Consider the following 20,298-nt stretch of genomic DNA (forward strand, 5'->3'; position numbering starts at 1 on the left):
CTTCAGCTCCGGCAGCAGCCGAGGTGTCAGCTCCAGCACAGGCGGCGGCAGCGTGAGGATCGTTTCCAAGACCACCACTAGCAAAAAGACCATCAGATAAGGATGGGGGGAGCACGGGGCCCCCAGGTGGATGACGACGCGTTTCCTGCCTCCGAATGCAAGTGCTGCCCTGCGAAACCAACGGTGTAAATAGCTGCGCTAGACCCTCTCTTTCCTCCACCCTTCAGCCTCCACCTTTGGGGCAGCGGGGGGAGGGGAGACCAGGTCCCCACCACAAGAATTTGGAGCATCTTTGGCTAAGGCACAGGTTGTAACAGGTCACCAGCAGGGCTTTGCAGAGCCGTGCGGACCCCGGTGGTGCCACAGTCCTTGTTCCTCCTTTGCTCCTCCCCGGAGCGACACATTTAAAGCCGCTTTGCTGGACGGGACGCCGGGCACGTTCACTTCACTCGGCCCAAAACAGGGGGGACGATCTTGTGAAACCACACTCCTGGGTCCTCAGGGATGAAAACAGCTCCAAGATGCTCTAACAAAGCCTCTGCCATGTGTTACAACCTCCAAATGTTTTGTCTGCAAATAAAAATTTTTCCAGCCCCCTCTTTTTTTTCTCAGGCACCTGTGGGAAAGGTTATTGCTTTCTGTGTACATGAATTGCCACACTGATTTCTAACCCTTGTCCTCATGGCTACAGCCTCTTCACTTCCAGGCCTATCATACGTATGGTCCAATAAAGAGCATGTGTCATTTTTAAAATCTGCTGCTTTTTGGCTTTTCTTCTCTGCTGATCTGGGCAGGGACATGTGCTGTGCTCCAGCTCAGAGGGGACTCTGTGGTCAGTTCATGAGAAAGGACTTTGTCTTGAGGAAAAAATCATCAGTTTTAGGACTAGGGACTCGTGCTGTTCAGGACTCAGGGGAGTGTGGAAATAAGGGTGGGATGTATGTGCAGCCAGTGCAGACAGGAGATCTTACGGCAGAGGAGCACAGCACTGGCACCAGCAGCACGGCAAGAAGGTACTGAGGTTGGCATCAGACTGGGGGGGAACAGAACAGCCAAACAACTCCTGAGCCAGAGAGAGCAGCTGGAGGGAGGGTGGCACCTGCAGAGAGGGTGGATGCAGGCAAAGCACCCAGTACCTGCACGGGCAGCGTTGGCATGTCGAGATGTCCCCAGCACACACAAGCACCACCTCACTAACCATCTTGGCTGCTCCTCTGGAAGTTCCCATCCAGTCCCTGGGGAAGTTTCACAGACCTGTCTGGACAGATGTTTTGGGCCAGGCTCCTGCCCTGTTCCTGGGCTCCCTCCAATGGCTCCACCAGCAGCCCCAGATCTTGCTCCTCACCAGGCTGCAGGGCCAGACACAAATCCTGGCAGCAGCAACTGGAAAGCACCGTGTGAGGTGGGAACCCAGCCCTGAAGGCTGGAGCTGGAGCATGAACCAAGGGTGAGGAAAAGGGACAGAGCAGGACGGGAGCAGATCATAGAACCTCAGACTGCTTTGGGTTTTAGGGCCCTTAATAATCACCTAGTCCCACCCCCCCTGCATGTGCAGGGACACCTCCCACCAGACCAAGCTGATCCAAGCCCCGTCCAACCTGCCCTTCAACACTTGTAGGGATGGGGCAGCCTCAGCTTCTCTAGGCAGCCTGGGACAGGGTCTCACCACCCTCACAGGGAAGAAGTTTTTCCCAATGTCCAACCTAAATCCCCCCTCTTTCAGTTTAAAGCCATCTTCCCCTTGTCCCCTCAATAAATGCCCTTGTAAGAAGTTCCTTTCTAGCTTTTTTGTTCTCCCCCTTCAGGTACTGAAGGGAAACTATAAAATCTTCCCCAAAGCCTTCTCTGGGAAGCCCTTTGGGGATGCTGGTCCCAAAAGAAGTCCAGTTCATGTCCACAAACCCACCCCTCATCTCCTGCAGACTCCAGCTGGAGGTTCATCCAGGCAGGACCCCAGAGACAGAGAGGAGAGGGGGACATCAGCCATGTATGCAAAGTAAAGGCGCTTTGCCCAGGGATGCTGGAGCACTCACTGCGGGGAAACACCCCCGAGTCAAAGGGACCCCGAGCACTCGCTGTGCTGCGTAGAGCTGGGCCAGCACCAGAGAACCCAGCGTGGTGTCTCCAGCAGGTGGGGACCCAGAGCAAGAGAAAGGCTCGATGCTGCTCTGCAAGCCCTGGCGGTGGGGCCAGGGGGGCTGGGCTCACACCCACGAGTCCCCCCAGTCCGAGGGAACCATCGCTTCGGGAAAGCAGGGCAGCCCGTTTGCACCACAGGAGGTTTTGTGAAGGGTGAATGGGTTGGTCTTCAGCCAATGAACAGGTTTGCATCAGTCTTCAAGCTTCTGACCATATTTCTTAGACTGTTTTAAGGAAACAGAGTGAAATTGGCAAAGCAGATGTGTTGGTAACAGGCAGGGCATCTGAGCGGGGTCTTGTTGCTGGACTGTATTTTGTTGCTTGGTGTTTGTCTTTTTTTTTAAATTACATAAATTATAAAAATTAAAAGGGCTTGGTTTAGGTTCTTACAGAGGCAAACACAACATGTGGCTGTGCCACCAGCTGCAAACACATGGGCCACCAGCATCACTGAACCCTCTGTGGAATGTGGTGAGAGCCAGGCTGCCGAGCCTGTGCCCATCCCCAGGGTACCTGGGCATCTCTGCAGCTGGTGCCACGGGTCAATGGCAGGTCCTTCTGTGGTCTGAGGATGCTGCAAGACAGAAAAAGCACAGAGCAGCTACTGGTAGCATTGCTGTTTCCATGGGAAGTGTTCTGAGAAACCCCCTCCGGCACCTCTTCTCTAAGAAGCAGACAGCAGATGCAAAAAGTTACCTTCTGATTTGCAGAGACCTGCAAAACTCACATATTCAGGTCAAACTTGCCAAGTAATTTTAGCTGTCAACTTAAACATTACATGAAATATTTTTTTAAACCAACATTTAATTTCAACATTTCCTATGGCAATGATGCTGTCTCAAATGGAAACACCTCCCCTCCACCAGTCCCAAACAAAACTTTGCAGCTTTTTCACTCAAAAGCAGAATTTTCATAAAAGAAAATTATTTTGTTTTCATTTGCAAATGGTTTACCCAGCCTGCAAATGAAATAAGACACGAAATGGCTGCAGGGAAGGCAACACAGGGCACAGCAAAACCAGCATCAGAGCAATATTTCCAGCTCCCACCTGCAAGGCAGGCTGGGTCCCAGCATTGCTCTTTAAATGAGGCAGCAAGATCCCTCTGTCCAGAGCAGATGGAGTCCAGCTGCACAAGATACTGAGCCATGTGGGACCTCTGGGCTCACCTGGAGTACACTAGAGCACTTCCTGGTAAATAAACATGAGACTCCATGAAATTGGTGCACTGTGACTGGATACACTTGCCAGGATACATGAATAATCCTTGTTTATCTTGCAGGCTCAGAGAACAGCACAGTGTGGATCTGGTTGGTTTTAGTGGGGAGAAATTAAACTTCACAGAAGTTCTACAGCTCTTTGCAAGGAAACTCAAACCAGGAGCAGTGCTTGGTGCAGGATGGGGCTGGAGAACACATCATGTACAGGCACAGAGCTGACCCAAAATAATGGGACCTTCCAGGAACATCATTGTTGTTGTTTTTTATCAGGAAAAGAGATGTACCCTGGGGCCATGAAAAAGGATGAGAAGATGATCAGAGGGTTGAAGCACCTCTCCTATGAAGACAGGCTGAGAGAGTTGGAGATGTTCAGCCTGGAGAAGAGAAGGGTCCAGAGAGACTTTGGAGCACCTTCCAGTGCCTGAATGAGGCCTACAAGAAAGCTGAGAAGGGATTTTTTTAAAAGAGCATGTAGCAAGAGGACAAGAGGGAATGGCTTAAAATTGGAAGAGGGGAGATTTAGGTTTGACATTAGAAGGAAATTCTTCACTATGAGGGTGGGGAGGCACTGGTCCAGGTTGCCCAGGGAAGCTGTGGCTGCTCCATCCCTGGAAGTGTTGAAGGGCAGGTTGGATGGGGCTTGGAGCAGCCTGGGCTGGTGGGAGGTGTCCCTGCCCATGCAGGGGGGTTGGGACTGGATTATCTTTAAGGTCCCTTCCAAGCCAAACCAGTCTGTGATTCTATGACTCTGTGATACCGCTGCAGTGTTGAAAGATCCTGCTTTCCATGTGGAGCTCAGTGGTGGTCACAGCCCCAGCAGCCCCACTCAGGGATTAAAGTTAGGCTCAGAAAGCTTTACAGTGCAATTTGGGGTATTCGGGTTTCTTCAGGTAGCATCATCCAAGCTGCAGTGTTGCATGCACAATAGGATAGAGGAGGTATCAGCTAGTACCCACCTAAGGTCAGGGCTCTTTCAAGATGCAACAAGCCATGGGGGGAACAAGACCTCTCCCTCTGTGTAAAGCATCTGGCAACAACAGGAATAATGAAGGTGAATTTATTCCAAACCCTGAGCTGCATCAGTGTCTCTATGCTAGCCCAGAAAACAATTATCTGGAGAAAGCAGGTCACACCTACACTTCAAAGCCATCCAGTAGTTATAGCTGACTGGCCTCCAGATACTGCTGGGAACAGGCTCAAAGGAGCAACACCCATCACAGGGCAACTCCTATGGGAAAACTTCTGAGGAGTTCATCCTAATTCATCCCTTCGGGAAATGAGATTCAGGGACACTCAGCGCCCGCTCAGGAGGTCTCAGGGGTCCCTGTTCCTGCAGCACAGGGATGATGTGGGTTGCATCCCTGTGGAAAAAGCTCAGGGTGAGCAGCAGGACTTCATTAACTTGGGATGAAATAGTAAATTACAGTCAAAATGAGTAGGGTTTGAATTTAGGTTAGTAGCCCAAGTTTAACCCAAAGGCTTTAATTTAAGCAATTAAGCTAAATTACAGCCTTGACTTTACTGATAATTAAACTGAGATTAGGTAGCACAGGTGAATCAACTCAAGTTACTAAGACATGCACTTATTTTACAAATATACATATTTTTGCAAACAAAACACACAGGGACACTTAAAAAAATATCATCCTTGTCTGAGGAAGAGCATCCAAATCAAGACAAAGGCTTATAGAGTGGATGCTGGAGGGAAGCAATGGTGCAGAGATGCAGAGGAAGTGATGGAAAACTGTTGGAGGTTTTTCCTGCTTGCTGCCTGGCTTCACTAAAGCTTCTGGAGTTGCTTTTATTGCCCTGACACAGCCAGAATGCACTTTGCTTATCTCAAAGCAGAGTTATTACCTGGATATCAGCATGATGCCAGAAGCAAACTCAGTTGAGACTTTATGCCCAGGTTTCCAGCATGGTGTACAGGGATCTCCTGCCTCTTGGTCTGGTGCTCACACACGCTGCTGCCTGTCCCCTCTGCTCAGCCTGGAAGGAGAAAACAAGGATGGGAAGGGAAGAAAAAGGCTTTGGAGCCTGCTCACCCTCACACAGGGCTTCTGCTATGGCAGAGGAGCTCTCACCAGGTGGGACCTGCACAAACACAGCTCCCTTTGTCTGATTAGGAGGGAAAACTACAGAGCAGCTTGAGTGAGCACAAGCATTATCCTCTGGTGGAGGAGGAAATGTCTGTATCAGAGCAAACTGTTGGCATCAGAGCACCAACTTCATTGCATGCCTGGAACTGCAGGGTGCATGGGAGACACTCCCCCAGGAGCTACCTGGAAACCCTGTGTTTCATCAACAGAGCAGGGTGGGGGCCCCCTTGCCATCACCCCATACCCCAAACCTGTAGCTACAGCTCCTTGTGCTCGCAGTTCTGCCTTTTGTAATTACCTCTGAAATTCCTTCCAGATGAGTGACAACCTCATCACCTCCACCCTAGTGCAAATGTGAAATGGAAAGAAATTAATTTCTTTTTACTTGGTTGGAGGAGCTGTATTATTACTATTATTAACAATGGACTCCAACGCAGTTGGTGCATTCTTTAGCCAAAAAAGACAAGTTTCATATGTAAAAGGAGCCTGAGGGGTAAAAGGAAAGTACTGACACATCACGCTGTTAGTAACCAAGGGTGGGTTTCAGCCTGGCCAGCTCTGCACACCTGACTCAGCCATCTGGTCTACCCATGTGGTGTTGGTGAAAGTGGAAAGCCATCTTCAGGTGCCTGTGTGTCCATCTACCTTAGGATGGGGGGATCTGCCATTTGGTGGCCTCCACTGACTGCACAAGAACACAGAAGAGCTTTCAAATTGTCACAGTTATGTGAGCTGGAGCATCTAGACAGCGATTCCGTCGGAGTCATCAGCATTTCAGAAGGTGGGCAACTCACGCCTGCCTTTGAGTATCTTGCTGTCTTGCACCTCAAATGAATCAAGCACACTATGGTGGGGAAGTCCATCTCCTGCATGCAAGTAATGACATCAGTCAATTGGTGGGCACAGCCCTAAGGCTGATCAGTAACCCACGGCCTTTCAGACACTGACCTGCTCCTTGCAATCCAGTTACTTACAGTTCCCCTGGGTGTAAGTGTGAGGATATCCAGACCCAGTGAGACAGCCCTGCCGGGCAAAAATTGCAGGATTAAGCCTCTCTTTACAATGAAAGCTCAGTCTTGTAAAAGACACCAAAATAAACCAGTAATTGCTCTTTATTCCTCCCCTTCATTTAAAAAAACTCAATTGCAAATCCAATTCATTGAAAAAAAGCAGCTGGGGAAAGAAGGGGGACACAAAGCGCTTTTGGGAGTTTCCTTTACCTGGCTCCCTTGCAAGGCAGGGGCAGATGAAGCACAAACCCTCCACTGTGGTGATTCCTCAGGATGACGTTATTCCTGAACTGCAGCCAGGAGCTGCTCACACTCGCAGACAACAGGAGAGGAGGCTCTTTGGGGGGTATGTGTTTGCCAGTCCGCTCAATTTTATAAATAAATTATGTATGAATCATCTTTTCCTGAATAACCTGAAGCACAATGAAGGCCAGAAACTCTTACCATCCCTCAAAATGATTTTTTTTCCCCACATTTTTCTATTTGACTTGTTACTCAAACTGCAACGCGACATGCAAAGCAAAGGGTAGGTTTGTAGGTTGTAGGTTTGTAGGTTTTGTTTGTTGGTTTGTAGGTTGGTACCTGCAGCTGAGCCGGGAAAGATCCAGGATGCCTTAATGTGCCCAGATCTGGGCAGAGGGAACCCTGTAGGGCACTTTCCTGGTGGATTCAAGCAGGCAAGATCACACTTTCAGATGTGCAGTGCTGGAAGAGCTGATTAAATCGTTGGGAAACAATGTCGTGTTTATAAATGGTGAGTTGGGAACAGCCCTGGAGCACTACATTTCAACAAAGCCAGTGGACTCAAAGCAGTTCCCAGTTCCCATTCCCACAATCTTTCCTCCTTTTTTTTTTTTGGTTTTTTTTTGTTGTTTTGTTTTTGTTTGTTTGTTTTTTTGTTTGTTTGTCTGTTTCCAATCTTCAGTGATAACCAAAGTCCACATCTTCTGAGGTTGTGCCCAACTATTTGTGATAGAGCCCAATGGCAGTTGTCAAAACCCACACATTATCAAAAGACTTCATCACAACATTTCAACTTTATTCCTCTATTTTTTTCAGTGATAGAAGAATAAGCAGGATTTTCAGAAGAGATCATCTCAGGGTGCTGAGCTTATATGGGGATGGAAGCAAAAATGTTTCTGCAGATATGCTGTGGAGGTATAGAGGGGCCACGTAGTACCTCTCACAGAACCCGATACAACAACTTACTGCCCTGTTCTGCCCAGACCTAAAACTGTCTAAAACTGGCAGGCACTGTAACCTTCCGAAACCTGGCTTGTGAACAGAAAAGGGGCAAAGCAATCCTGAAGGATGAAGTTTTCAACTGAGACACCTGTTGAGTGACAGGCGTTCTGAACGGTGTTTTCCTCCCTGTGCCCGAAGTGACTCACTGCAACTTTCAAACGCTTTGATATGGCCAAGAGTCTGGCTGGCTACAAAGCCGGCAGAAGGCGACAGTTATTCCCAAACAATACCACTGTTGCTCAGAAGCTGGCTATATTATTTCAGAAGGGTGTGTGTGACGAGTGAGTTCACTCTCCAGAATGCTGTTGGACATGCCAAGCCTAATTAATCAGAAAGACGATCCACCTCATAAAACCCATCCCAGTCTCATAAATGCATAAAAGGGCTCTCCTGAGCCCATGAAGAGCAGAGGTTCATCTCTCTCTTTTTCCTCCTACTCCTTGCTCCAGGCCAGCACCTTTGCTCCTTTATTCTTGCTGTAATATCCATCCCAATCCAACAGCCAACGATGTCTCGCCAGTCCACTGTGAGGATCCAGAGGGGGAGAAGTGGCTTCAGTGCCGCTTCGGCCGTCGTCCCCAACACTTGCCGCACCAGCTTCAGCTCACGCTCCGTCACCCGGGTCGGGGGCTGCAATGCTGGCAGTGGGTTTGCCAGGGTTGGTGGTGGCTTTGGAAGCAAAAGCCTCTACAATGTTGGTGGATGCAAGAGGATCTCTGTGTCTGGAAGGGGTGGTGGCTTCTATGGATCTGCAGGTTTTGGTGGTGGCCCTGGTAGCGTGTATGGTGGTGGCTTTGGCATGCCAGCTAACCTTGGCTATGGATATGGTGTATTTGGTGGTGGCATGGGTGGCCCTGGATTCCCAGCTGGGGGCATCCACGAAGTCTCCGTCAATCAAAGCCTTCTGAAACCTCTCAACTTGGAGATAGATCCCAGCATCCAAAGGATCCGGAAGGAGGAGAAGGAACAAATCAAAACCCTCAACAACAAGTTTGCCTCTTTCATTGACAAGGTGAGACATGAGCTTCCCTAAATATCTTCTCCTGGATTTATTTTTTTTTTGTAGTGTTCTGTTTGTTTGTTTGTTTGTTTGTTTGTTTGTTTTATGGGGACTCTTTTCTTAGCTGCTTTATGAGAACTTATCAAGTTCAAGCTGATCGAGAATGAATAGAAGCACAGAACGAGACTGGAAGATACCCAGTCCCCAAAAACTCCAGAGAATGGCACCTGCTACATAGTGGTTGTATGAATTAATCATCAGTATTTGAGGTCCTCCTCATTTGCTTCTTGACATCTAAAAGGCAGAGGAGAAAGTAAGCTCTAAAAGGACAATCCTGTCCTTCTGGAGATGTTGGGCACTCTCCATTAAGCCTTGATAACAGTTTTTTAGGTGGTTAAAGTGAGATGCAAGTAACCCATCTAAAATGAACAAGAAAGGGATCACATGAATTGGTACTAGACAGAATTAAGTTTCTCATTCCTTGAATTTCCTCAAAGGCATTTGAAATTATCACTGCAACTGTACCAGCATGTCTGGACTGTTAGTTCAAAACAGCAAAATCCGATCTGACATTCTCTGTTCATTTCCTTGTTCACTGTCTTAGATGCACAAGAGCATTTTCTTTTCTGCTCTGCTTGAGCAGCTGCTCCTTGGTTTCAAGGAAAATGCTACAGTATTTTGGAGCTTTTGTGGGGTGGAGAGAAAGGAGAAATAGCACTTTAGTATTATTTTCTCAATAAAAGCGTAAGCCCTGTTGTGCTCCTTGCCTGGTTTTGCATGCACTCTTCACACAAAATGCATTCAGCCTGCCTTGTCTTAGCAAAGCAATGAAGGGGAAACATGGTGCAAAAAACCCAGATTAATTCCAGAGTTCGTCTGCAAGACTGAGCAGGGTCCCTGCAGTCAAATGGCAATTTTTTTCTTCTACCAGATGAGGATTTGGCTGTGAAAACCAGCTGGAAAGAGTACTTCATCAGGACTGAGTGCCCACATTTGCAAGGAAAGCTCTCTAGAATCTTTGCTCTTTCAAAACATCTTCAGGATATTTCTGCTTGCAGGTCCGATTCCTTGAGCAACAGAATAAAGTGCTGGAAACCAAGTGGAGCCTGCTGCAGGAGCAGGGGATGAAAACAGTGAAGAACAACGTGGAGCCGCTTTTTGAGACTTATATCAACAACCTCAGGATGCAGCTGAACAGTTTGCTGAGCGACAAAGGAAGGCTGGAGGGAGAGCTCGTCAACACACAGTATCTGGTGGAGGATTTCAAGAAGAAGTAAGTCTGCTGAGCTAGAGGTCTACTTACCTTGGTAGGTGCAGCCTCTCCATGCAACATTCTTAACCCAGCTGGGGGATCCAGGAGAATCCGGGATACGGGAAATCCTGACAGTGAAGGCTGTGCAATTTGCTCAAGACAAATGGTAACGGAGTAACAGGTCCAAGTACAAAACCATTTAGGGAATATTTTAGAATATGATCAAAGACTTATTAACTAAACTACCTACTGAGAAAAAAACCTACATGGTAGGTCTGAGAGTTTCAGGTCAGCATGTTTAATTTGCTTAAGTCAGGCAGGAGGAGTATGACTAATGGCCAGAAATAGGAAAATAAAACAATAGATTATTTTTTATGTACTTGTTTTAACTAGTTTAGCCTAGGAACATGCTCATGGTCTCTTATTCAGAGGCTCTGTAGGAAAAAAGAACGTTGTATGCAAAATTCTCTTCAGGAAGTTCATTCCAGCAAAAGAAAATCACCTCTGTCTGTTACTTGCCTAAACAAATGCTCCTTTTGCCTCCCTCCATTAGGTATGAAGATGAAATCAACAGGCGTACAATTGCAGAGAATGAATTTGTGACACTCAAGAAGGTGAGAGCAAATTACAGAATACAGAGCTCTTAACCCTGATTCATTCACAGATCTGTCCATTCATATCCCAAAAGCATTTCTAATGGTTTCTTCTCTGGACTGTTACTGCAGAGATGTGTGTTCCTGACTTGATAACAGGAGTTTAAAACACATTGCATAAATCTCTTGTCCTCCAGGATGTAGATGCTGCCTATATGAACAAGGTGGAACTACAAGCCAATGCAGATTCATTGATTGAAGAAATTAATTTCCTGAGAGCCCTCTACGAAGCAGTGAGTACAATCACATCCCAAGACATTGCAGCCCTCAGTTAGAGCTTCCCTCCCTCCTTTCTTCTGAAAGCCTTTAATTTCTTCCCCCAGGAGATGCTAAATCCTTTACCTCTTTACAGTTATACCAACCGTCTTAGCTGTTTAGATAACAATCTGCAGCCTCTCCCAGGTCTGCACACTCGTCTGAAAGGATGAAAAGGCATCTCTCGAGTGAATTACCTCACCTGGTCCCACGTGCACTTTGCAGGAGCTGTCTCAGATGCAGACACAGATCTCAGACACCTCTGTCGTCCTCACCATGGACAACAACAGGAACCTGGACCTGGACGGGATCATCGCGGAGGTGAAGGCGCAGTACGAGGACATCGCCAACCGGAGCCGGGCTGAGGCCGAGTCCTGGTACCAGACCAAGGTGAAGAAACCGGGGCTTTCCGCGCTCTTATCTCTGTGTCTTGTCTTCAACAGATAAAGACTGACGCTTCCAAGAAAATGTTCTCAAACTATTCTATAGCAGCACTCCAGCTGCTAGCCTGGGCTGGTGGAGGGCTCCATGGTTTCAGGGGTCTGGGTTACTTCAAACCCGATGGATTTTACTTTGGGTGATTGTTCCTCTCTCTGTGGCAGTATGAAGAGCTGCAGGCCACAGCAGGCAGGCACGGGGACGACCTCCGTCACACCAAGCAGGAGATCTCTGAGCTCAACCGGCACGTCCAGCGGCTGCGGTCTGAAATCGACAGCGTGAAGAAGCAGGTAAGCAGCAAAACTCACACTTTTCATCAGTTTACCCCCTGACTTGCAAGGGAGAGGAAGGAAAACCTCAGAGGCAACCTAGGCAATTTTGACCGTTTTAATCTCAAAACCAGAACTGTCACTACAACTGGTGAAGCTGATGGTGCTGGAACAAGACCTTGTGATCTCAGGCTAGGCAGACAACAAGTCTAAGTCTTGTACAGGGAATCTGACTGGGGGTTTCTCTTCCCAGTGTGCCAGTCTGAAAGCAGCCATCACGGATGCTGAGGAACGTGGGGAGCTGGCCCTCAAAGATGCCAAAGCCAAACTGGCAGAGCTGGAAGATGCTCTGCAACAGGCCAAGGCAGACCTGGCCCGGCAGCTCCGTGAGTACCAGGAGCTGATGAACGTCAAGCTGGCCCTGGACATCGAGATCGCGACCTACAGGAAGCTGCTGGAGGGAGAGGAGTGCAGGTGGGTGGGAAACAACCCTTGTAGTCCTGATGTTGGAGGAGCAAAGCAATGTGGGCACTGGAGATGCTCAGGATTTCAGAAATGCTCAACAGAGCATTGGGGATTTGGGGGGAAGACAGCCCTGGCTGATGGAAATAACATCACGGGAAGCATCCCCAAATTATGCCAAGTATTTATTTTTTTGCCCTAAAGGTCTCTAGGAAATGTACCCTATTTTTTCCCCTACCAATATGTCTTATCCTCTTACCTTGCTGTGTTCTGTTCCCTAACAGGCTGGCTGGAGATGGTGTCCCAGTGAATATCTGTAAGTCTCTAAAATTTATGCAATTACCTGATTAGAGCATTCATGTCCTGCCAGTGCCCAGAGAGACTGAAAGCTGTTCCTTCTCCTTCTTGCAGCTGTGACCAGAACAACTGTGGGAACAGGATATGGAGGAGGAAGCAATCTCAGCATGGGAGGGGGAATCTGCAATATGGGGAACAGCTTCAACTGTGGAAGTGGTCCTGGGATTAGCAGCACCACCCTAGGAGGTGGCAGCAGCTCCAGCGTCAAGTTCGTCTCAACCTCCTCCACCAGAAGAAGTTACAGAAGCTAAAACCTTCTTTTTAGATGCCTTCACTCACCAGAAAACACCTTAGCACTGGCCCTTTACTAGAGCATAGTTGGGGTCAGGAGAATGAGGGCCACCTAAAGCCTATGTCTTGTCACACAGGAACCTCACCTTAGGAACTCTCTCAGCTGTGTTGTTTAGGGCTCTGCTAATGAACATGAGTCCAACCGTTTTAAATTTGCAACTTGCTTGTTACAGCTCAGCATTTTTTGCCTGGATTTTGTATATAAGATGTGTCCCATGACTGTTTGTCTCTCTTCACTTTCTGGTGTTTGTCTAATAAAATGCATATGTAATTTATTCTATTGTGTGGACCTTTTAATTAAAGACGTGGAACAAAATGCAAATGCAGATAACAAGCACTTTTCATACAGCCCTGCCCAGTTAAAGGTGTAGATTTTTTGCTCCTCATCCACATTTCCTGCATCTCTCCATCAGCAGGCAAAACACACAGGCACAGCGTGGCACCAGGAGGGGGGTTGGTGTTGATTTAGATGTTCTACCCCCCTGCAATAAAACACCCGGGAGCAAAACACAGGGCACGTCACAGCAGGAGCCGGGCACAGGGGAAAAGGTCTAAGATTCATCTACTGTGCAGCTTCCAGCCAACACAACATCCAACAACCTGACTCCCAGGGGGCACAAAGGGCAGTGCCAAGTGTGTGATGTACTGGCATAAATGTACAATAGGGAACTAATTACCAGGGGAGTCAGAGCAACCACCCAGCTTGTTCAAATCTATCAGCCCATCTAGAAACCCCGTCTGCTGAGAGTTATCTCACCGAAGTCTTTATGTGCCAGCAGGGCAGATGCCTGGGTTGGAAGCCCTCCTTTTCTGTTTCACTGGCCACACTGTTTTAGGTGCTTATCTTTGGTCTTGATACTCCATGTTTCTTCTCCTTTGACAATGAGCAGGAAGATCTGGTCCATATGTGCTCACATACTATGTTGAATGCTATTCATCCAATAGCTATAAAAACATCTAGAGGATGGGATACCTGTTGGAAAGTGAAAGCCTTCAAGATCCAATGTTCCTTCACATTTCAGGAATACACTGGAGACAAGATCTTGTTTTGAGAAGGTGGAGAAAACAGAGAAGGTGCAGGAATTTTAGATGTGGTTCTGACGAATCAGGAGGAATTAATTGAGAAGTAAAAGCAAAGCATCATCTAGCTGAAAGCTAAAGAGTGACAGATCTCATTGCTGCAGATGAGCTGCACAAATAGATGTGATTGGAAACATCTATTCTCCTACCCCCGTGTATTTCAAAGTTCAAGGAATGGGCAGAGAAGGACTCTTAGGAAAAATGCTTGAAGAGATGGGCAAAGGGAAGGAATTGGCAGTGCCTCAATGACAGACTGTGTTTGGGTTTTCCTTCGAGACCAGCAGTTTTACTTAATTTTCTACCATGCTCTGAACTCTTCATTTTCCTCTCTGTATCCCTCAGGAAATCTTCCCAAAAACTTGCAGACTTGTTTATGGGTCTGCTGTGGCTTCCCACTTCTGCTCCACCACCTCTCCCTGCGGAATACTCACAGCAGCTTCCCAGGGAGGAGCAATATCCTCCTGTGAACAGGGCTAAGTTAAGTACTGGTCTTCCTCATTGCTGCCCAAACACACTCTCTAACCAACGGGGATATAATGGATGCATCCAACAGGCACCTCAGACAGATGCCATTCATTGCATCAACACCTGGGACACAACACAGAGATTCTGAGTCTTTCCATCTAGCATGGGAGAGTCTGGGGGCAGGATATTCATTCTCCCAGGGCATCCCTTTTTAAAAGAGATACAAAAATCTTCCCTGGAAAAGGCTGGCATCTCTGGGTACATGAGCCATGTACAGCTGTCCTTGCTCCAGAGCAGGACTCTGGTCACCATGTACATAACCTGCTGCACCCAGTCCTGCTGGACAAGTTAAACAGATGTAGGGATGACCTGGGGCTTGTGTTTCAGTGAGAGAAGACAGTCCTCGTTAATTCTCGCACAGCCCAGATTAAAACCTTACTCCTAATGAAATGAATGGTGCTTGCACTCAGGGTGTTGAATTCGCAATGTGTGGAGGGAACTCATGGCTAATTGCTACCCATAACATTTTTACACAGTTGTTTAGGACAGATGGTAGCTTAGTCACAGAAGCTCCTCTCTCTTAAAAACTGTGGCTTGTTGTAACACACAGTAGCTAAGCACTCCCAGAACAGTTATTTAACTTTGTTCCAGGGTGTGTAATGGAAACATTAGAAAAATAGAGAGAAAATAGGAAAGGAAATAAAAATTTTAAAAAAACCAAAAACAAGCCATGGCTGAAAGGCAAAAAGAGATGATGGACACCTGTACATTACCCTCCTGGGACCTTCTGGCCAAACTCACTTGACTGCCAGCACAAACTCACACTTGAAAGATGTATCTGCCAACAGCTGCTCTGTCCCCTCGTGCCTGCATGAGTCTTTTCAATGGCAGGGGAAAGCTGCCTCTGAGGAGCAGAGATTCAGCTGGGGATGGGCATCCAGAAGAGAGACATACCTGAGGAAACCCAAAGGGCTGCAAGGTCCAAGAGGAGCATATCCATCCCTGGACTGTTTGGGCATCCAGGCAAGACACTGGAAGTGATTTTCAAGCATCTTACTCTGGGATAAGTGTCCATGCTCACAGAGCATGCACAGGGCAAGTCAAGGCAGCATGTGCCTTTTCCCAGAGAAATGCACCGTTTGCCTTTTTTTTGGGTGTTATACGGATAAGGGCAGAGTGAGTTGTCTGTGAGCAATGTTGTAAGCCTAGATCCCAGGCACTGAATTTCCTTATAAGAGATTATCAGAGGGGAAAGACAATTGACATGGGGAGGGCAGCCTGGGAACAGGCTGTGTAGAGACATAGTAATCCCATGAGTCAGGAAACAGCCCAAAAATCTGTGAAGGTGAAGCCCTGAGAAAATGCCAACTCAGGTTTTGTGTCGTCACAGCCAACGGTAACTCCCTCCCAGGTCATATTCTGATATTTCATCATTTTCTTGTCAGTCTGAATCAGGATGAAACATAGACACTTTTCTCAGAAATGAAAGGTCTGAAAATACCATTAAAAAACTGCCTTCCATGTCCTTCCCACTCTCCAGATGGTTCTTAGTAGCTGATGCTCCAAGACTCCCACTAATGCCCCATCACCACCTAGGCTTTTCCTCCATCACCTCTTTCTCCCTTCTGTATCAGTTCTGGTTTAAATGGCTTGTTTGGGCATGAGAACATGAGTCCAGAATTTCTGACAAGCTGAGGCCTGCATTGCTGGTGCCCCACTGGGGTTTGCTCAAAACCACAGCAGGAGGAAAAGAGACTCACTATAAGAGACTTCTCAGACCTCGGACCACTGCACCCTGAACAAACGTGCCTTTACGCAACAGAGGGATTGATTCATCCAGGAGAGAGATGAGCAAGTGGTTGCCCAATGTGGGAACCGTCTGCTGCAGAGGGGAAAGGGAGTGGGGAAGGGATGGCTGCAAACCCAAGTTGAGCAGGCAGTATTGAGTGTTTTCTTGGATATTTCAACAGACGGGTCATGACTGTCACCAAAAAATGCAACTCCTGCACTTTGTGAGCGCTTCTCAGGTGCTGGGGCTCGTGGTGAACTCACTGTCCGCTTGGCTGGGTGTGCCAAGCCCAGATAATCAGTGACATGAGCACCATTCCAGACCCATCCCCAGCCACTGAGGGTATAAAAGGGCCAGTCCCAGCCTGGGGGAGCACAGCTTCACCTTCCTGCCTTCATCCACTTCCTCTCTGCTTCATTGTTTCTGCCGCTCTCACCCTGCTCACACCAGCTGCCATGTCTCGCCAGTGTGCTGCCAGGAGCCAGAGCAAAACCGGCTTCAGTGCTGCTTCTGCCTTCATCCCAAATACCAGCAGCACCAGCTTCTGCTCACGTTCTGTATCCCAAGGAGGAAACTGTGGTACTGTTGCTGGGTATGGAAGACTTCCTGGAGGTTTTGGAAGCAGAAGCCTCTACAGTCTTGGTGGATGCAAAAGGATCTCAGTGGCTGGAAGGGGTGGTGGCTTCTATGGACCTGTGGGTTTTGGTGCTGGTACTGGGATCTCCTGTGGTTTTGGTAGTGCAGTTGGTGGTGCCTTTGGGTTTGGTGGTAGCATGGGTGGTCCTGGACTCCCTGCTGGGGGCATCCATGAAGTCTCAGTCAACCAGAGCCTTCTGAAACCTCTCAATCTGGAGATTGACCCCACCATCCAGAGTATCCGTAAGGATGAGAAGGATCAGATTAAAACCCTCAACAATAAATTTGCCTCCTTCATTGACAAGGTGAGACATTAGATTTCTTGTTTATGCTCTGTTGATTCTTTAGTGGGGCAGGACAAGTTATACTTTTATCAGCAATTTTGCTGCTCTTGTACTGCTAGTTCTAACAGCAGCAGCCTTGGAATAAAACCTAAGGGTTGCAGCTTTGAGACCATTCATCCCACGCAGTAATGTCGAGATGAGACCAGCCAGCAGGGGGTTATAGGATGTAAGGAAGCAGAGTTTGCAAAGAAAGCAGGAACATTAGCATCAAGTGTGCAATACTTGCTTGCTTGTACAATCTATCAGCTGTTCCCCAAGGGCTGAGAGCTCCCACATTTCAGCAAGTGAATCCTTGCAGGACTGTACACTGTGCCTCTAAGGAAAACCATCCTAAAATTACTTTTTCTGAAACATCTCCTTTCTCTCTCCAGGTCCGATTCCTTGAACAACAAAACAAGGTCCTGGAGACCAAGTGGGCCCTTCTGCAAGAACAGGGAAACAAACCAGTCAGAAATGACATTGAGCCCCTCTTTGAGACCTACATCAACAACCTCAGGAGGCAGCTGAACTGCTTGCTGACAGACAAGGAGAATTTAGGAGGGGAGCTGAACAAGATGCAAAGCCTTGCTGAGGACTTCAAGAACAAGTAAGTCCATCCATTTTTGGTCTGTCTGGAGAGCAGGGTGGGCTGCCACAGATGCCAGCTCTTTGTTGCATCTCTGCAATCAAACAAGGAAGGGCTTTTTGCTGACATCATCTTCTGAGTAAGGCCAAGGTTAAGTTTCATATGAGACATATTCAACCTCACATCCCCCTGGCTGAAAGTCACAGGCAGAAAATTACAGGGCTGAGAGATCAAGGTACAAAATTGTACCTACCAAAAAAAGATAAGAGGCTGGTCCTCAAAATATGAAATCTGTACAAGCCTAGACTAACCCTCCATTTTCATCCTGCAGATATGAAGAGGAGATCAACAGGCGCGCAGCTGTTGAGAACGAATTTGTGGTCCTGAAGAAGGTGGGTGCTGTCACACTGTGCCTCCAGCCCTGCACACAGCCTGAGAAGATGGCAAGACACATGTTCTTCAGCTTTTCCTCTGCCTCACTGAAATCTGCTTCATTTTTGTGATGTGCTTCTTCTTCTAGGAGGTGGACACTGCCTATATGAACAAGACAGAGCTGCAAGCCAGGCTGGACTCCCTTGTGGAGGAGATAGATTTCCTCAGAGCCCTCTATGAAGCTGTAAGCACCAGCATTTACTTTCTCTCCCAGTTTCCAACGTCCTTGCCCTCTTCTTCCCACTTTAGAGGCTTGGAACTGATTATTTTCCAGTCTGTGGCACTAAAGAACTCAGTGCTTTTTCCATTTCACCAGCTGGCTGAATCCTGCCTGAAAGTGTCTTGGAAAAATCACTCTGTTTACCCCTCTGCCTTGGGGGGTTTCCTCCCTGTGAGCAGCATTCATATGTCTCATGCCTGCGACTCACCAAAAGACCTGCTGCCTTTGCAGGAGCTGTCTCAGCTGCAGACCCAGATCTCTGACACCTCTGTCATCCTGACCATGGACAACAACCGCAGCCTGGACATGGAGGGGATCATCGCGGAGGTGAAGGCGCAGTACGAGGACATCGCCACGCGCAGCCGGGCTGAGGCAGAGTCCTGGTACCAGTCCAGGGTGAGTGTCTAGGAAACCTTCTGCAATGGGAAAACCACATTCCCTCCCCTAAGCCCCCATGGGTCCCACTGAGATTTTTGTAACACAGGATGTCATCAGATTTAACAGTGCTATAAACTTTGGAAGTTATAATTTGGGATTGAGAACGGATGCATACCTCTGAGTGTAAACACCCACACTCTGCTTGGGTCCAAAACTGATCTATTTTACCTTGGCTCCTCTCTCTCTGTGGCAGTACGAAGAGCTGCAGGCCACAGCAGGCAGGCACGGGGACGACCTCCGTCACACCAAGCAGGAGATCTCTGAGCTCAACCGGCACGTCCAGCGGCTGCGGTCTGAAATCGACAGCGTGAAGAAGCAGGTAAAGGGCAGCCTGAATACACAAAACTTAACTCCTGCTGTTGTCTGACCTCCTGGTTGTTCAGCCAACTCCAGGGAATGAAAATAAATGCACCTTGGTGAGTTCTGCTGGTTCAGGAATGAGTCTGACAGCTTTTACCTCAGTGAAATAACATCCCTAGGAGTTATTTAACACAAAACTAGCAAATCTAAGCAGATGTAAAGAGGTGTGGAGTTGGGTTAAATCCAGGTTGTGACCTGGCTCAGATCATTGTGAAGTGATAGTTGAGATCACACCTATAGATGTTAAACCAACCTCTTCTGCCCCTAGACCAGGCACCATGGCCTCAGGGTACTGGTCTGTGCTCTAGATCAGGAATGAATCCCCTGGTTTTTCTCCCCAGTGCTCCAGCCTGCAGACGGCCATCGCAGACGCTGAGCAGCGCGGGGAGCTGGCCCTCAAGGATGCCAGGGCCAAACTGACTGAGCTGGAGGATGCTCTGCAGAAAGCCAAGGCTGACCTGGCCCGGCAGCTCCGTGAGTACCAGGAGCTGATGAACGTCAAGCTGGCCCTGGACATCGAGATCGCGACCTACAGGAAGCTGCTGGAGGGAGAGGAGTGCAGGTGGGAGCAATTTTATATCCCAATTTCAAGAGGTGCAATGGAGTCACAGAGTCTCGTTGAGTTTAGAAGAGATCCCTGGCCTTCCCACATTCAGAGGACTCGAATGCTGTTTAAAGGCAAGCAATTGCCCATGAATTGAACTCTCTGGGAAAGATGCCTTTTGCACTAACTTCAGCATCCACCAAAAATATTCCAAGGACGTTCTCCTGCCTTTGCAACCAGCTCCTGTTAATGGGTTCCCCTTGAATTCTTACTGTTGCATTTTGCTCCCTAACAGGCTCACTGGAGAAGGTGCTGGTGCAGTGAATATTTGTAAGTAACTTTTAAAGACAGTTTGAGGACTTTTGCATTTATCTCCCTGCCCCGTGGAGTCAGTGTTTGTGGATGGCTTTAAAGAGGGTGTTTTCTTCTTGCAGCTGTGACCAGAACCACTGTAGGATCAGGATATGGAAGTGGAAACTGTCTCGGCTTTGGAGGCAGCAGTGGTGTTGGGGGTGGGGTCTGTGCTGGAGGAATGGGCTTCAGCTCTGGAAGTGGACAAGGCACAGCTGGATCATGCGTGGTGGGTGGAAGCAGCTCCAGTGTGAAGTACATCTCCACCACCTCTTCAGCCAAGAGATGCTACTAGAGTCAGGCAGGGTGTGCCAGTCTCCTCTGTATTGTGTGCAATCCTCACTCCATTACTGGCCAAAGCTCTGGAAGTCAAAGCTGTCTGTCCT

General features: G+C 48.1%; 3 protein-coding genes across 3 annotated transcripts in view; all 3 read left to right on the forward strand.

Annotated features, from left to right (window-relative positions):
• Positions 1-81, forward strand: part of LOC104395991 (keratin, type II cytoskeletal 5-like) — a 16,276-nt gene extending 16,195 nt beyond the window's left edge. Inside the window, exon 19 of the mRNA XM_010005770.1 lies at positions 7-81. Within this exon, the coding sequence (XP_010004072.1) occupies positions 7-81 (75 nt within the window). The remainder of the gene's footprint in view (positions 1-6) is intronic.
• An 8,138-nt stretch (positions 82-8,219) lies between these two features.
• LOC104395920 (keratin, type II cytoskeletal 75-like) lies at positions 8,220-12,648 on the forward strand. The gene is made up of 9 exons (XM_010005675.1): positions 8,220-8,723; positions 9,770-9,984; positions 10,517-10,577; positions 10,754-10,849; positions 11,097-11,261; positions 11,474-11,599; positions 11,832-12,052; positions 12,325-12,356; positions 12,452-12,648. The coding sequence occupies exons 1-9, from the start codon at positions 8,220-8,222 to the stop codon at positions 12,646-12,648; spliced, it is 1,617 nt and encodes a 538-aa protein (XP_010003977.1).
• A 3,829-nt stretch (positions 12,649-16,477) lies between these two features.
• On the forward strand, positions 16,478-20,207 carry LOC104395927 (keratin, type II cytoskeletal 5-like). Its single transcript, XM_010005685.1, has 9 exons — positions 16,478-16,963; positions 17,374-17,588; positions 17,899-17,959; positions 18,088-18,183; positions 18,451-18,615; positions 18,851-18,976; positions 19,359-19,579; positions 19,857-19,891; positions 19,996-20,207. The coding sequence occupies exons 1-9, from the start codon at positions 16,478-16,480 to the stop codon at positions 20,205-20,207; spliced, it is 1,617 nt and encodes a 538-aa protein (XP_010003987.1).
• Positions 20,208-20,298: the final 91 nt, after the last annotated feature.

Source organism: Chaetura pelagica, unplaced genomic scaffold, assembly GCF_000747805.2.
Source record: "Chaetura pelagica isolate M959 unplaced genomic scaffold, ChaPel_1.0 scaffold861, whole genome shotgun sequence".
NCBI lineage: Eukaryota > Metazoa > Chordata > Aves > Apodiformes > Apodidae > Chaetura > Chaetura pelagica.

What these genes read in the sequence shown, in the direction of transcription:
- LOC104395920 (XM_010005675.1), top strand. Translation starts at nt 8,220, where the DNA reads ATGTCTCGCCAGTCCACTGTGAGGATCCAGAGGGGGAGAAGTGGCTTC. An exon ending in AGTCCTGGTACCAGACCAAG is followed by an intron (nt 11,262 to 11,473) that starts GTGAAGAAACCG and finishes TCTCTGTGGCAG; the next exon opens with TATGAAGAGCTGCAGGCCAC. An exon ending in CTGGAGGGAGAGGAGTGCAG is followed by an intron (nt 12,053 to 12,324) that starts GTGGGTGGGAAA and finishes GTTCCCTAACAG; the next exon opens with GCTGGCTGGAGATGGTGTCC.
- LOC104395927 (XM_010005685.1), top strand. Translation starts at nt 16,478, where the DNA reads ATGTCTCGCCAGTGTGCTGCCAGGAGCCAGAGCAAAACCGGCTTCAGT. An exon ending in TCAGAGCCCTCTATGAAGCT is followed by an intron (nt 18,184 to 18,450) that starts GTAAGCACCAGC and finishes CTGCCTTTGCAG; the next exon opens with GAGCTGTCTCAGCTGCAGAC. An exon ending in AGTCCTGGTACCAGTCCAGG is followed by an intron (nt 18,616 to 18,850) that starts GTGAGTGTCTAG and finishes TCTCTGTGGCAG; the next exon opens with TACGAAGAGCTGCAGGCCAC.